Here is a 16,401-nt window from a genome sequence, read left to right on the forward strand (position 1 = left end):
AAGCAAATGCTAAATTAAATGTTTAAGAATCAACTAAATGATATATATACAATTATTTAAGATAAACAAACTGTTTATGAGTATAATTGGAAACTAATAGTGGCCCTAGTGTGTAGTTTTGACTGATGTGCACAGAAATAAAGTTTGGTCGTGTTTGTCCCTTCGCACTTTCCGTAGTGAGAACTTGTGTTTCGCAGGGGAGACGATCAATGCGTTGTTTACAGTAATGCAAGTTGCCGTCCTCGTTGTGTCCGGTGTCAGCCGACTGCTACAAAGCCATCCTCATCATCAACAGACGTCTCTTCAAGAATAAGTATATTTTTCATCTCTATTAATGTTTTTATCCACGACTAAAATCAGCCGATACGACAAAACCAGCGCACAATTAGCTTGTCTGCTAGCTAACAACACACCACATTGCCTGAATAAAGGGTTGAATGAGGATTTCGGTTTTTGATAAATATGCAAATAAATAATCTGAATATGTGTTTCCACTTTGCCATTGTTCGTTAATGTTATTAATTTCAAGCAAAATCTATCGCACAAAGAACAGTTAAAGTGAATCCTTGTCATAAACCGGAAAGCCTCAGACTGGTTAAACTGGATTTAGTTTGAGCCATTAACACACTGCATGCTTTCTCTAAATGCTCTTTATTGATAAGTACCATTGGCTAAAGCTCCTCACCCAGAGCCCTTTTTGAGAGCTGTACGTAGGAATGTTTTGTGAAAAATTGTAATGATGTTGATTTTATAAGATATTATTTATAATGTCCTTTTTCCAGCTGTTCATACATGTCGCTCAGCAGCTTGGAAGCTCAATCAGGGCTCAGTTCTTTAGTTCATGTCAGTCAGCGCTGACTTAGATCACGTCCATTGTCACTTGCTTTGGGCTCTTATGGGCATTTTCTTAAATACTAACCGCATCACGAACATGTTTTCTTTTTTGCTTTTGCAGTAAAGATGGCAGACCATGCGCCGTGTGTTGCCTTGGACGCCGTCCTTAAGCCGAGCTGCGACCTCCCGGAGGACACGCTGAAGATCAGAGGCTACGACTTCAACCAGGGGGTTGATCTCCAGGCAGTGCTGAAGTCCTACATCACCACGGGCTTCCAGGCCAGCAGCTTGGGTTTGGCCATTGAGGAGATCAACCTCATGGTGAGAGGAATTGCTGTGTAGCAAAAGGTTACCTCACAAAAAATTCCATTCACCTCCATTGTTTGGGGGATGTCAACCGACCCTGATGATACAGTATAAATGGCACATATTCAGTAGCCCGTGATCAGTCTGACTGTGATCATTTATAGTGTTGACCATTGTTGTCTAATGTCTCCACACCCACAGATAGAGAAGCGTCTTGAGCCGGTGGAGGAGGATGAAGGGACTGAGGGTATAGCGTTGGATGAACACCGCAGCAAGTCGGGCTGCACCATCTTCTTGGGTTACACCTCAAACCTCATCAGCTCCGGAATCAGAGAGAGCATCCGCTACCTGGTGGAGCACAAAATGGTACAAATGTATAAACTAAATACAGTTACATTCCAGGTAACATCTAAAAACAATCAACCGCTTCAATGGGGAGGCTCGTGTATCAGAATCTGTCTTGTCACTCTGTCTTAGGTGGACGTGGTTGTGACCACAGCTGGAGGCATAGAGGAGGATTTCATCAAGTGTTTGGGTCACACATACTTGGGAGAATTCAGCATGTCTGGCAAGGAGCTCCGCATGAGGGGCATCAACAGGTTGGCAACTACTGATTCAATGCGCCTCTCACATTCACCAAAAGCGGTTGGAGTCCATTGATGAAACTCAAGAAAAACATGACAAGACAAAAACAAAAACAGTGGTCAATCCTGCATTATTTGAATTTGCATCAGGAGGAATGTAAACGGCAGCAACAGAAACTCCAGTGAATTCTCTGGTCCGATACTATGGCTGGTATCTTAACAATGAAAATTTGATATCAGGGAAATGTTGATGTCCATCAACATGTTTGAGCACCAATCATCATCGATGTAAACACACCCATACTACCGTACTGTTTAGTATGCTAGAAAGATATATAGGATATATGTCCTACTGCGTCCAGTCGCAATTTGCGGTATGCAAGCCAGCTTGCTTTTGCAGGGTTTTGTAGGGTTTTGTCAGCCAGGTACTCCTCTTTAGAAGTCCCAGCTTATGTGTCAGATTCTCTAATTTGTTTATTTATGTCTGGTCCAATTGTTGATCCCCTTCATCTCTCCCTCCTCGTCTGTGCTGGCTGGATGTAGGATAGGAAATCTGTTGGTGCCCAATGACAACTACTGTAAGTTTGAAGACTGGGTGATGCCCATCCTGGACCAGATGGTGTTGGAGCAGAACACAGAGGTGAGTCTCTCATGGTAGTAGGGCCGTCCTCGACCAAAGAAGTTCTGAGACGACTAACACTTGTACGGTTTTGTCAACTAATTGATTACATGATTACATTTGCATGTAACCCGTCCTGAGCATTAGGATCATTGCTCATTCGAATATTGTTAGTCCTCACATAAAACATGTGTTCCACAAAGTTGTGCAGTCGGGATGTTGCAATCGTGTAACATTTGACTTTTCTTATTTCAGGGCACCCGTTGGACTCCCTCCAAAATGATCCATCGGCTTGGCAAGGAGATCAATAATCCTGACTCTGTCTACTACTGGGCCTACAAGGTGAGTCCTGCTTTACATTGGTAACGTGTTATATCATAAGGGACCCCAAAAGTCACGACACAAAATTAAACTGTTAATTGTACTCGTTACTCACTTCATCCAGCTTCCCAGACTCTGCTTAGTTTGTACGTACAGTGTGTTCTTGTCTATACGTCAGTCATTAAACGTGCTGTACTTTATTATTATTATTATTATTATTATCTGCTTCAGAATAACATTCCAGTGTTCAGTCCTGCTCTGACGGACGGCTCTCTGGGTGACATGATCTACTTCCACTCTTATAAGAACCCGGGCCTGGTGTTGGACATAGTGGAAGGTAAAAGCGACATCGCTGCTACAGAACAGGATCCCCACATCTGTCTCAGTGATAGCCGTCGGTCATTTCACGAATGTGGACTTTATTTCAGATATTCGCAGGATTAACAGCCAGGCGGTGTTTGCCAAAAGGACGGGAATGATCATCCTTGGAGCCGGGGTGGTCAAACACCACATATGCAACGCTAATCTTATGGTAACTACGAGATCTTTGTTTTTGATCTTTATCATCGTGACATCAGCTTTATATACAATTTCACATGTAAATCATATCATGAGCTTTTAAAATAAGTTTCATTGTTAGAAAAAAAGTTAAAATGAGTTCCTCGTCCAACAATAACCAACAAGGTTTTTCTTTTTATGAGAACTTTTACTTTGATAATATAAGCACATTTGTAAGTGACTTTTTCAATGCAGGACTTTTAATTGTAATGGAGTCATTTTTTTACAGCAGTATTGCTACTTTTACTCAGTTAAAGTATCTGAATACGTGGACATTTTGTGTGAAATTGTGCCAAACTATGATAAAGTTTAGAAAAATATTGTTGTCTACTGTCAAAATACCCGAGGTAGCAAAGCAAACCTCAAAAACCAGTTCCCCTCCCGACCCACTGGCTCTGCCCTGTCTCCTTGCAGAGGAACGGAGCTGACCATGCGGTTTTTGTGAACACGGGTCAGGAGTTTGATGGCTCTGACTCTGGGGCCAGACCTGACGAGGCCATATCCTGGGGCAAGATTAAAATGGATGCCAAACCTGTGAAGGTACCGATATTCATACCATGAGTATTAGCCACCGTCAGACCAACATAACGTTCCATTTATTACAATTTTATGTTATATTTTGAGACTTCTTCTCTTCTTCTACTCCACTTAATTGAATATATTTCCTATTTGCCTTTTAGCAGCACCTTGATACTGCAACTAAACTGTTTTCAGATTTTTATTTGCGCTTAAACAGTGTTTGGCTGACAACAAACAATTCCTGTTGATGTTTTAGTTGAAAAATCATCAGATTTTCAGTCAGTAACTGTTCATATATCATGCTTTACGAATAGGCACAGCATCTATGATGACTATCTATGACGAGTGGCTTTTACCTCCATTCACATACAACCTACAGCAGACGAAGAGCTTTTATTTTTTTGCTTTTTATTTGACATTGTTTTCTATTTGAATACATTTTATGTGGTTGGAAATCATGTTATAGCACATCAGAAGTGATTACCAGGCAAATAAGCTGAGCAATAGTTTGCTGGATCTAACACGTTTGGCCTCAAGGTGGCAGTGTTTGCACAGTGTTTGATCCAAGCGCATAGTGTGGCGTCAAAGCACCAAAACACAAATGTGAACTGGAATCAGTTTAGTGTAATAAGTGTGTAACGCACCACAAACATAACGTTACAGAGAACTGCTCTGCTCTTTGTTCCCAGGTGTATGCAGATGTCTCTTTAGTCTTCCCTCTGATTGTGGCCCAGACCTTCGCTCTCCACGCTGACAAGCTGACTGCCGGCAAGAAGACAGATTAAATGGTTTAGAAGCTGTGATTTATTTCAGATAAGCTGGGGCATGGCACACCATCACATCACTTGTATATTACTTCCCAGTTTTTTTTGTCACATTTACACAGGATGGAAGCCGTCTGAATATCTTAATAAATCATAAATGAATAATGTCTCCCTATTACAGACGGTCTTTGTGCAGGAGGTCTGTGTGAGAGTGCCACAAGGGCTCCAGCATGTGACTCTTAATTTCACATGACTGTGTTTGTGATCTTTGTTTAAAAAAAAACAAAAAAAAACGCATCACAGAGCACACAAGACATAAGTGATCATCTATCATGAAATATTATATTTTGAGTATCTAATGAAGTTCACAGCTCCTCAGTTGCATTAGGAGGATACAAACTGCAGAAAGTGTTGCTGTTGTTGACCAGCCCTTGTTTATTAACGGCGGTGTTTTTAGTGACATATGAGGGGGCAGACTATTATAGAGTAAGAGCATCACAACTGCTGCGTGTGCGGTTAGTGATCACTCGGTGGGTTGGACTCTCAGCTCCTTCCCGCTCTGCTTTCTTCAACAGAATCAAAATGCATAATGTAGTATAACGATGAAGCCATTTCCCATCACAATCATCAGGCTGCTATTGTGGGAGTGGATATTTCCTCTGGCTAATCACTGCTCCCATATCTGTTACACACAGTCACTGTTACAGTTTCAACCCAGTTATATTTGCAGGATTTGCAATGGAATTGTGGGTAGTTTTTGTGTGAAATGTGTTTGTGTCTTTGTCTTTTTCTTTTTTTTGTGGGAATGGTGACCTTTTCATTTTTGGAAACGGAGAAGTGGAATTGGAACTGGGATAAGGTCAACTTTCCCAAAACCTCAGCCCCATGTGTCACACCGCGCGCACACGCACACACACGCGCGCGCGATTTGGGCGTTCCTGTCTTGGTACAAACGGCTTTTCCATTCAGTCCATCTAACATTTCCTATTGGCGGTGGCACTGTGTTGACCCAGGGCTTGACAGATTTCTTTAACAAGGCAATGATGTATGGATTCTCAGCACTATAGAAACTTATGTTTGCTCTGTGCTAAATGGAAAGATTACACAGATACTGAGAGGGCTGAAAAGAGTGAGATTGTGTGTGTGGATGTAATCTGTAGTCACGCTATAATAATATTGTGTGGCGTCTGCACAGACCAGACAGTGTTTTCCCCCTCTGCAGAACAATCAGTACACTGTGTGATGTGCAGGGCCACAGCAGTTATAATGGCAATTATGTCTTCTCTCGGCCAGATTGGCGGCTTTTTTTAAATTTTTTTATGGATAGAGATAGGGAGTGAGGAAGAAGAAGAAGAAGAAGAAGACAGAGGGGGAGCTGACCTGCTGGACAGCTGCAGGGCGGGGTGGATCTGTGAGGAGTGGAGGGACGAGAAAGGAAATACACAGTGATTTGTTCACATTTGCATATCTATCAATGTGTGTATGCAAGACCATAATTTCCACCCAGGTTTATTGTTTCAGGATTTCTTTTTTTCTTAGAAGTCATAATGTTCAGTCACCTTATTCCAGATAACAGAGAAGAAGTGCTGATAAAAGTATTGGTTTTATTCTGAGTCGCCTTCAGTTATTTCCTTATGCAGATTGCAGACTTGTTTGCCCTGGCTTTTGCCTCTCAGGCTGCGAACAGTCTGCTCCATCTTATTGGTGAATCACTCCCCATTTACTATGAAGTGCACAGCATTTTCTGTCCACCACTTTACTTAAGTCAGAATTTCCCTCAAAAAAATACTCAAAGGAACAAAAAAAAATTGTGTTCATGGCATGGACTTTCTGCTGTCAACCCCACAATGCAATGTTTCTCATTTTACAGAAGATGTATCTCTATCAGTAATGATGAAACCTGAATTTACTGCTCACTATTGAGCAAACTATTGCGTGATTATAGTGAATGAGCGAACAAGAGGGTGAGTTAAGACACTGTCAAGTTTGTTGGGGCTGTGTGCAGCCTGAACAGAATACCTGCAGACTCAGAGCTGGAAAGAAGTAGTGCAAACAGCTCTTTTCGGGTAAAAATTAATGCAATCTATATTTCTGTGGTTAATATTCTCTTAAAAATATGCATTGGTCAACAGTAAACCGCAGTGATTATCGACTTTTATCAGGCATTAAAAAAAGCCAAGACGGCAGCATAAAAAGTTTCACATAAAAGAGTAAACGGACTAAAAAAGCACAAAAGATCGAACAAACAACTTAAGAAATTTCACAAAACATAAATAATTAACAGACTAAAGACAAACAGCATGAACAGCACTACATTCAACAATAAATTAACTGTGTCCAGTAACAGGACACATGCGTTCAGTGGTCAAATAGTTTTTGTAAAAACATTGAAATAACATTTTTGAAGTACAGGGTTAGTGCAACAAGAATAAAAACATCTATAAATTGCCCATAAATGCTTTATTTAAAATACATATATATATATATATATATATGTTTTTGTACTTCTGAAACCAAACCTATGGCCTTGTGCTTGTGCATCGTCCTGCCTCCTTATCTCCACCTCTGTTTACCTGTTATGTTGCCTTAGAAACTCCCTCCCCGGAAGCTTATTGGCCAACCAGCAGAGGTAAAGCGGCAGGTGAGAGAGCGCGTGGGTGGGGACGAGGGAGGAAGAAAGACAAACATCCAGACGTATACAGGGACAACAATAGAGCAATAAATCTATAGAAGGCGAGTAAAGACGTTGATAAATACAAGATAGAGAGATGGAGAGATAAAGGGCGGATTACTTTTTATCCTCGCGCTCCTTTTCTCAGAAACAGGAAGTCGCCAGTTGAACCGCCGTCTCCTCCTCTGACGCAGCCGATGACGGCCGTGCCACTGTTGCTATTGCAACCACCCGGCAGGGGGACAAACATCCGGATGTGCTGCTTACTCATCAAATCTGTTAACGGCCTAATTGTAGTTTAACCACAACGCATTATCGCTGGTTCACCACGGTGACCGGTAAACAAAGAGGATGCACGGTGACGGGTATCCCTTCACCTGTCTGACGGTATAGACACTAAATAAACCTTGTGGAGTCCGTCTCTTTATACACTCAACGTGTTGTATTTATGTTGGATACAGTATAAACTACTATAGACGAGCTGAGGAAAATAGTTTACCAGTAATACACTGATGTGGGGTTTTCACACAGTATCTCATTTATGTCTGTAATCATAAAGACATTTTTTTTAAACTTAATTGTTCAAATTTTCAGTGATTTGCAGGCACAGACTTTCAATAAAGACAAAACTGTATATAGTATATAGTTGTAGTTTTTAGCATAACTTTTTCTGTGACATGTATTTTAGCTTGCTGGCAGATTTACACTTTGTTAAATTGACAAAATGAGAAGTCAGACTTATAGCTGAGTTTATATGCATGTAGGGTAACAATATAAAGCTGCACAACAAAAATGAACTGAAATCTACCTGAACTCCTGAGGGTTTAATACACAAAGTGTAAACAGTGGCAAAGATGAAGCTAAAGTCACAACAGATGAAGGAACAATAACATTTTCACATATCTTATAGGTTTTCTTTAAAGGAAATGATTGATGGGTTTTTTCGGCATGTGTAATCATGTAAATATGTCTTAACATATCCGGACATTACAAGATACAGATAACATGGACATGTAACTTGATTATTGTCTGTCGGTTTTCTTGTTTTTCTATCTGTTGTCATCTCTCAAAGATTTTCCGCTATGCAAATGTGTGGTAAAAGGCCCTGACTGTGCAGAGTTCATAAGAGGTAAAATGTTAATGTTGCATAATTGTACTGTGACCAAACTAAAGCAACACACCGTGGAATTTGATTTTTACCATAAAAATGTAGGTCAGGTATGGGCGTCCAGGTGCCATGATGAGAGAATTCAGACTTTTGTTCCACCAACTTATGAAGACGAGCTGAGAGGAGGAACTGTTTGTCGGTGAAATTTGCTGGTGTAATGTTTGTCTGGAATGAAAACCAGCATTTGAGAAAGCTACAGGGTGAAAATGATTGTTTTTTTAGATATTGTGTTTGTGATGTAAGATTTATGCTTGAAAAAATACAGGACACAAAGAGTATACTGCTTTTTTCAAATACGTTTAATTTGAATCAAACTTAATGCACACCATATCAACCAGCCATCATATTTATTTGACACATTTTGGTTTGAAAAACAAAGGAACATATGAAGAAACAGTAGCTTTGTTCCTCTTGTATTTAGTTTTTTCTTTTAGAAATATGGGACCAACAAGAGACAAACAGAAATGACACACAAAAATACATACACATACAAATATAAATGTTGAAGCAGACCGTATCAAGACTCATTTTATTACAAGCATTTCAACATCACTTTCATATTGATTTTTGATTAAAGTAACTTATATGGTTTTATGAAAATTGAAGATTTTAATGGTCTGTAAATGCAATAAGAGATCAGGCATAAATCCAAGTAAAGTGTTTCATTACAGAACGTGAGTGTGTACATCTGTTGAGGAAAATCTGTTGCAACTAGGAATTCAGTGAGACAAATGACTTCAACAGAAACTAAAATGATGTTTCGTAATTGTCAGTCATTTCAAAGTACATTTATTTAAAAATCCACGTACACATCCAGACTGTAAAGCAATATCACATGCTACAGGCTTATAGTGGGATTAAAGTGTGCTCTGTGCGTGTGTGTGTGTGTGTGTGTGTGTACGTGGAAAGGAGACCAGTCCCCTGTTCCTGCTGAACTGAGCCAGCCAACGTCACACACTGATTATCAGCACAGCAGGCACAGGAGACTAACCCAGCAGGGGGAGGGGGGGAGACAGAGGTGACTATATGCACACACATATATACAGAAAAGAAAGACAAACAGACACTGAAGCTCATGCAGAAATCAACAGGTGGAGCATGAACGAAAAATTAACTCACACAAAGTTACACACACACACACACACACACTGAAAGACCCTGGCAGCCGGCGATACAAATGACGACATGAGAGGAGATGTTGCTCGCCCTACAGGAACAGGAGCAGTCTTCGACGCTAATGAGACAGCTGACATTTAGCAGACACTGACACACTGAAGCTGCACAGTTTCAGCTAATTACACCGATTACCAGTTTTTACCAGAAGCTTATGGACAGTGATAACTGCTCCCACAGCCCTTTTGACCACAGTGCATCATTTCTACGCTTTCACAGCACAATAGTAGGTCATGCGTGAAACGCACACGTACTTGGCCACACATGTCGTCGACTTTTTTATCCGTTTTCACAGCAGAGGTGATTCGGTGTGAGTCTGACTGTGGTGGGCCCACACAAAGAGAGTCTAAGAGTCAAATTAAGCGAATGAGAAGCCCCATGTTTTTGCCTCTGTATGAACAGACTGATTTGAAAGAGGAAGTGTGTTTGGATACAACATTTTCACACTTAAACTGGAGTTGAGCTGCACTATATAGTCAAGTTTTTATCTAAATTTAGCCCAAATTTAAACCAAATTTCCAGAAAATCTGCAAAAAGAATTGGAAATTCATGTTGGCTTTTATCCACTACTGTTATTCGAAAATCAGGAGTTGTCGACGTCGAGTTAAAGAGCTAGTTAGCAGCCATTAAACCATTGTAGGAGAAGAGGGTGCAACAAGATGAGCTTCTTAGTAAAGTGCCAATCAAACCTCAAACTAATTAAATGAAGCGTCGCAGAAATTTGCGTTTATTTCATGTATTGATTTCAGGAAGGTTTCAGTCTTTTCATTGACGCTCATAAAGACATGTAGATAAAGACACTTTTTTTTTTATCAAAGTGAGTTTCACATTTTCAGCTCGTCTGAAGTCTGGTGCTGATGTGAGGAGCGGTGGTTTGAAGCAGTCCGGCCCCTCCCTGAAACTTTACTCTCCCCCTGCGGGCTGCAGCCCTGTGGCGGCAGAACTTAACCACTGTGAACATGGCAGACACTCACTGCTCACATGTGGGTTAAGTCCTGCTGCCGCACGGCCAGCAGGTCGTGCGTATGCAAATTAGAAAACATGGGTGTGGCTGTGTGTGAGTTAGCAAATTAGTCCGTGTTTCTGAGAAAGAGGTCGCTTTCTTCATGTCAGCCATTGGAAATCCCTGGCAATGTGATTCAGTCCTTTAGTCTCAAAAATCACTCTACCAGGAATTCCCCTGGCCATCAGAGATGACTATCATTTTGTGGTGAGAGGAGGAATTGAAAGCATGTACGAAACAAATAATAAACACCATAATAGGCCTCTTCCATCATTGTCACCTCTAATACTTAACGTTAGAAGACCTATCCCTCATCTATACCTCTGTGTGAAAGAGTGAGTTATCACAGTAGTCCAATGTGCTCGGTCTTTGTCATTGACAGGTCGTAGTCATTGCGCTTTCTCAGCCCTGGTATGTACTGTATGCACGTGGTTCGTCAACTCCCAGACTTCCGGTGGCCTCTTGTAAAAATAACTTTTCAATGACAGAATGGAGAATTAGGCTAGAAGGAAGTGGCCAGTCATGTGGCACTCCCTTTAAAGACATTTGCGCCCGCTCTGTTCTACTTCTGGCCCTTTATCTGTGCCCCTTCTGTGGAAAGAAAAAAGGCCGGAGAGCACTGGGCCGTGTTTCCGTTGCTGCTAAGCTACTGCTAAATCCCCTCAGAAATTGTCAGGAATGTTCATTAAAGAACACTGTATTTATATGTTATTGCTTTATTACTGCCTGTCGAATGATACCTGATATCAACAAGCACATCAACTCATCACCCCTGGAGCAGCACTTAATACTCCGGATTCCTTTTTGTTGAAATTTACCTGTCTGGACAGGACATATTAGGATCCAGAATGAATGCTATTTTGCCACCCTCTTCAAGTCTCTTTATTTTCAGCAGCATGAATAGTCCACCATGCACAAGGTATGAGTCAGTGGGACACTTTTGGGGAACTCCAGACTCCAAATAAGTTTTAGCCGGCTGTCTGCTGTCACTGAGGGTCTGCTGCAGAGCTGTACGAGGGGCGCAGGGAACTTAGACGCCATCACTTCAGGTCAGAGAGTGAGTTTGGTGAGTGTCCCAAAATAGTACGAAAGTCTCTTCCAGAAAGCTGGATATTTTAAATACCACTCAACAAAGCAACTTGTATTCCAATTTCTAAGTAGCGAGCCTAAAACTCAGTGCTGAACCACAGTACAGATGCTTTCTGGTTTCCTCCAGGCCAATGTTCCCTCTCACAGTCTGTGGTCCAATCAGCCAATAACACCAAATTATAACCGCTCAGAACACACTGTGATTTTGTAGCTACTGGGAAGAAAAAAAACAGCGTTTTTCTCCGTCTGCTTTCTCTTAAAACTTTGTGAACGTCTCTCTTTTACGCTCAGATTACAGTACAAGAAGCATTTTTAAGGCTCCAGATAGATTAGCGTAATTTGAGGGCCAGGTTATTAAATGTCACTCAATTCATGGAAAACTAAAATATCTACATAAAAGTGGATATTTGCACGTTTTGTGTTTCGTTTTAGTCTCCACATGTTTACAATAAAACGTACCGTCTCAAGAGAGAAGGTCATTTAAGGTCCCGGCACCCATCAAAGACAGTCCACTAACTCCTTTTTAACTCTCCTCCTCCATCAACCTAAAACCCTCGATCCCCGCCATCCTTTCATCCGGCAGTGGCTGTGTTATTTTCTCTGCCTTTTCATCTTTTCCATCGGTTTCTCTCTTCCCCTTTGCGTTCCCCCCGTCGAACCCGCAGCCGTTAATGTCTATGAGCTCATTCCTTCCCTTCCCCTGTAATGATGGCGCTCTGGTTGACGCACGCTGTCCAACACCTCACCTCAAACGCTCGCTGTCAGGATCTCAACGTGTCTCACTTCTGCATTTTGGCCTGTCTTGCTTCTTGAGCGCTATGGTGCAGGAGCCAGGCAATCCTGTTGTTATGTTCTTCTCAAATTGGATGTTTATTATGGTTAGGAATAATCATAAGGTTCTGCCATGTGGGCTGAGACCTATTGGCAGCTCATAATTGTGCCAACGTGTTGCGTCCTGATGGAGGCGTAGAATAGGAAAATTAGTGTCACTGGGTGACGATCGGCAGCAGATGTGCCCCAGTAGAGTCAAAATGTTTGTAGTGAGTGTCTTCATAGCTTGCAGCCTTGCGTGCGGGTGCTTTGATGGTTTTAGGGAGTACACTCTACGCTATGTGTGTGTGTTCTAAGTTTATATTTGTGCACGCGACGTATGGAGGCCCGAGTGTAGACGTGGCCACTGGCTGTTTTCTCAAACCATCTCTCCCCTTCTGCCAGAGCGCAGAATTGACATTGCCGTTTACACAAGGGCACACAGTTAAGTGGAAAAGCCTCTGTTGAGACAGCTGGATCTCAACCCCTTGTTGTTTCATCACATATCTTCTCTCTCCTTATGCCCTCATGTGTACACACACACACACACGCACACACATTAAGAAATGCACACATCCTCACAGGCAACGCAAATTGCCTTTCCGCACATAATATGCTCACTATCAATGAACAAACACGGTTATGTCAGCGGGCTGCCGGGCAAACATGGCATGTGTGTTAGCCGCGTTCTCACTGTCTGTTAACCAGGAATAGTACAAAAACATACCGATCTGACATCATTCACACCTCCAGGCTGTGAGGCGCTTCACAGAGCAAACAGTGAGTGGGGTGACCCACAGGCCGACTGTATGCTGCTATTGTGCACTTAATTAATAATTAGGTATCAAGCTAAAGCCTGCCTAATAGTTGTATCTTTCCACTGCATCGGAGAATTTTACAGAGAGCAGTTTGTTTCCAACCCCAGCCTCATGTGAATTCAATCTATCTAGGTCTAATGGTTCAAGACATTATGTCAACATCAGAGCACAAGGGTTATAATAATCCCTTTTTAAAAGAGTAAATATGCCACATTTGCTTTTCTTGATTGCTGTCGTATCCATTACACCTCTGACACAGCAGAAAGTGTCCCATCATTTCCTCTGCAATGTTTTCAGTCAGATGCATGGATTCTTATTTTACTGGAAAAAAACTAACAACTGCAAGGAGATTACAGAAGACATCCCGCCAACTTAAACCTGAACTCACACACCTTACAGCACAGCAGCACCACACCCTCTGTTCCAGACAGACTGTGTGTCTGGGTACGTGTGTGCATGTGAGTAAGATTGTATTTGTTTCGTGTTGCGTGTGAGGGCTTCATTATTGCTGAGGCTGTGACATTCAGTGACATTCAAACAGGGACTCGCGCACTACTATGGGCCCTCTCTGTTGCAGTTCTCCTCAATCAAAAAAGGGGAGCGTTCATTGGCTGGCCTGGAATCAACACAACACACCACATGTGACACATTAGTGTCTGAGAATTAAAAAAAAGTATTTCCAGCTCCAGATTAAAAAAAAAAAAAAAAAAAAAAAAAGGAGAGAAAAGTCTCTTCGTGCTGTAAAGCTCAGCAGTGAAGAACCCAGCCCGAGCCCGTAGTCCGCTCCCTGTAACCCTATCCTCAGCTTGATCCGTTGCCAAACACCCTCACCACCACCAGCCCTGTACTTAGTGTGCAGCCGCCCTGCTGCCACTGAACCACATTTGCACAAATTGATGCAGAAACTGCACACACACACACACACACACACACACACACACACACACACACTTTTATTCCACTACGCCACGGTTTCCTGAGCCTGGGCCCATTCCTACGTATATCTGCTGGGCACACCCACCCACCCACTCAGCCAGCCAGCCCACTAAAGCCAAGGCTTGAGTTCTGGATCCCCACTTTCTCTCCCCCTTCAGCTCCTTCTATTCCCTCTTTCCTCAACCTATTCCTCCCTCCATGCATCCATTTGGCCTTCCCTGGCCGGCGCTCCAATCCAATGATTCCTCATTAAAAAAGGCAGGATAACGATAATTACCTCTCCCTCCTCTTTCCCATATTTTATGGCGGAGAGGTTATCAGAAGTCACAGTCAGTCACAGACAGAGCAAAGCAACAGATCCCTCGCTTGGACTAACTCACTCTTGTCTTTCAATCTGTGCTTCAGCATCATGTTAATCTCCTTCAGCTCCACTTTCGACCTCAGTCCCAGAGGGGAACCAGACAGGACGGCGGACAGGAAGACAGAGACAGCCGGCCCTGAGCTGTTGCTAAAACTGTGTTAGCTACAGTAGCCGCTGGATTCCCTTCCTTTCATGGAGGTTTGGGAGCTCGCTGACTTACAGGGCCTCTGAACAATGAGAGGAATGTTAGAGCGGCTCCGGCCTTACTTCACAACTAACATTGCGTCTCTCGGGTGCTTTTCTAGAACTTTTTATGACCTCTGTTCCCACTCTGTGCTGCCAACAACACCCCGCAGAGAGGCACACAGACTGATGGACATGTAGACAGACAGAGGACACACATGTGGTAGACGGATGACATACATACTGTAAGCAGACAGTTGCAAAGAAAAGGCAGACAAACAGGTAGAGGCACACTTATTATGCAGTAATTAATTCCGACGGTTGGAGATATTATCAATCAAACAGACAGACAGACAGACAGACAGACAGAAATTAAGCCATCCCATTCAAAGGAACTATTTACGTCTGACCTTTGTAATGGAGCCGGTCCACAGTGGCAGACCTCAGATCAGGGCAATATTCCAGTGGCAACATTTTAGTACATTTGAACAGCAGGCACACTTCACTGTCGCTCCACGTGAATAACTGTCCTGTTGCAGGAATTGCTGTGAAGTGAGTGTGAAGTGCCTCTCTGTGGAAGACCAATGGTTCGAGACAAAAAAAATAAAAAAGTCAAACTAAAGCGTACAGGTTTGCTGGGTCATAGAGTCATAAAACAGTAAAAAGGCAACAATCAACTTCTGAGCAGAGGCAGAGGCTGCACCTACCTGACACAACCGTTTTTACTCCTTTCTTCAGTTCCTCTCTCCTCACGATCTCCAGTGTCACGCTCTTTAGTTGAACTTCACAGTTGTCGTCCCTCCTCTCCCTCCTCCCTCTATCTCTGTTTTTGTCTGTGTCTCCCACTCTCCATCTCGTGGGTCTGTTTCTCCCTCGACTGTGCAGACAGGAGTGTGTGTGAACGCGAGTGTGTCTGGGAGCCAGACAGGGTGAGAGTAAGAGAGGAGGAGGCGGGCCCAACCCAGAGCAGGGGATTCCTTCATGACGATGTCAGAGGACAGGATCCCTCCCCTCGCCTCTCCTCCCTTGTGCACAGTCTAGGCTGCTGCGAGAACACAGGAAAGGGGGCAGGGAGATAATTGGCTGCACAGCTGCTAATAAATGAGCAAAGGCTGTTTGAGTCGATAGCAGGCAGGAAAACCGGGCTAAATGTGCAGTGTTTCTGTGTCAAAACGTCCTGAGAAAGTTTGTTAAGCTGTCTTGTGTGTTGAAGAAGTTCTGTGGAGAGATAGTGGAGATAGTGATACTTTCTCTATTTGTCTGACAATGATAGGAATGAACACATTTATCCTTAAGACACTTTGAATAGAACATGCTCTCAATACTATTTTGCAAGCTGGTTTTGCTCGAATCCAAGAATGTACATTTGTGTGAGCATCATATATGCGTGAGATAATGATTTGCGTAACAATGTTCAAAGCACTTTTCAAAGAATTGAATCGAGAAAATTGTCACAAAAGGCCAATAGGACATTTAAGATGGTTAACAAGGCCAGAAACAATAACAGGAAGTCTCTAAGTTGAGCATTAAGAAGTGATTTGAAAGATGGCACAGGTTTAGCTAAAGTTAATTAAAATCTGCGGATCTTGTTTTGAATTCAAATGTGAAAAATAAATTGATAATTTGACACTATACACATATGCCGAGATAGTGTCTGATAAAGTTGTAACCGTATCCCTTATGA

At 42.4% G+C, this 16,401-nt stretch overlaps 1 protein-coding gene and 1 long non-coding RNA gene across 2 annotated transcripts; one reads left to right on the top strand and one right to left on the bottom strand.

Moving 5' to 3' along the window:
* Window positions 1-182: 182 nt before the first annotated feature.
* Window positions 183-4,667, top strand: dhps (deoxyhypusine synthase). The gene is made up of 10 exons (XM_031872294.1): window positions 183-313; window positions 956-1,155; window positions 1,342-1,506; window positions 1,618-1,739; window positions 2,268-2,364; window positions 2,599-2,685; window positions 2,896-3,001; window positions 3,093-3,196; window positions 3,637-3,762; window positions 4,431-4,667. The coding sequence occupies exons 2-10, from the start codon at window positions 961-963 to the stop codon at window positions 4,524-4,526; spliced, it is 1,098 nt and encodes a 365-aa protein (XP_031728154.1). The 5' UTR covers window positions 183-313; window positions 956-960; the 3' UTR covers window positions 4,527-4,667.
* Window positions 4,668-13,553: 8,886 nt separating this feature from the next.
* Window positions 13,554-15,629, bottom strand: LOC116397126 (uncharacterized). Its single transcript, XR_004213655.1, has 2 exons — window positions 15,425-15,629; window positions 13,554-15,288 (listed from the first exon to the last, which is right to left on the bottom strand). It is a non-coding gene; the product is annotated as an uncharacterized LOC116397126 (long non-coding RNA).
* Between the last annotated feature and the right edge of the window lie 772 nt (window positions 15,630-16,401).

Source organism: Anarrhichthys ocellatus, unplaced genomic scaffold (assembly GCF_004355925.1).
Source record: "Anarrhichthys ocellatus isolate YVR2014 unplaced genomic scaffold, GSC_Weel_1.0 scaffold62, whole genome shotgun sequence".
NCBI classification, from domain to species: domain Eukaryota; kingdom Metazoa; phylum Chordata; class Actinopteri; order Perciformes; family Anarhichadidae; genus Anarrhichthys; species Anarrhichthys ocellatus.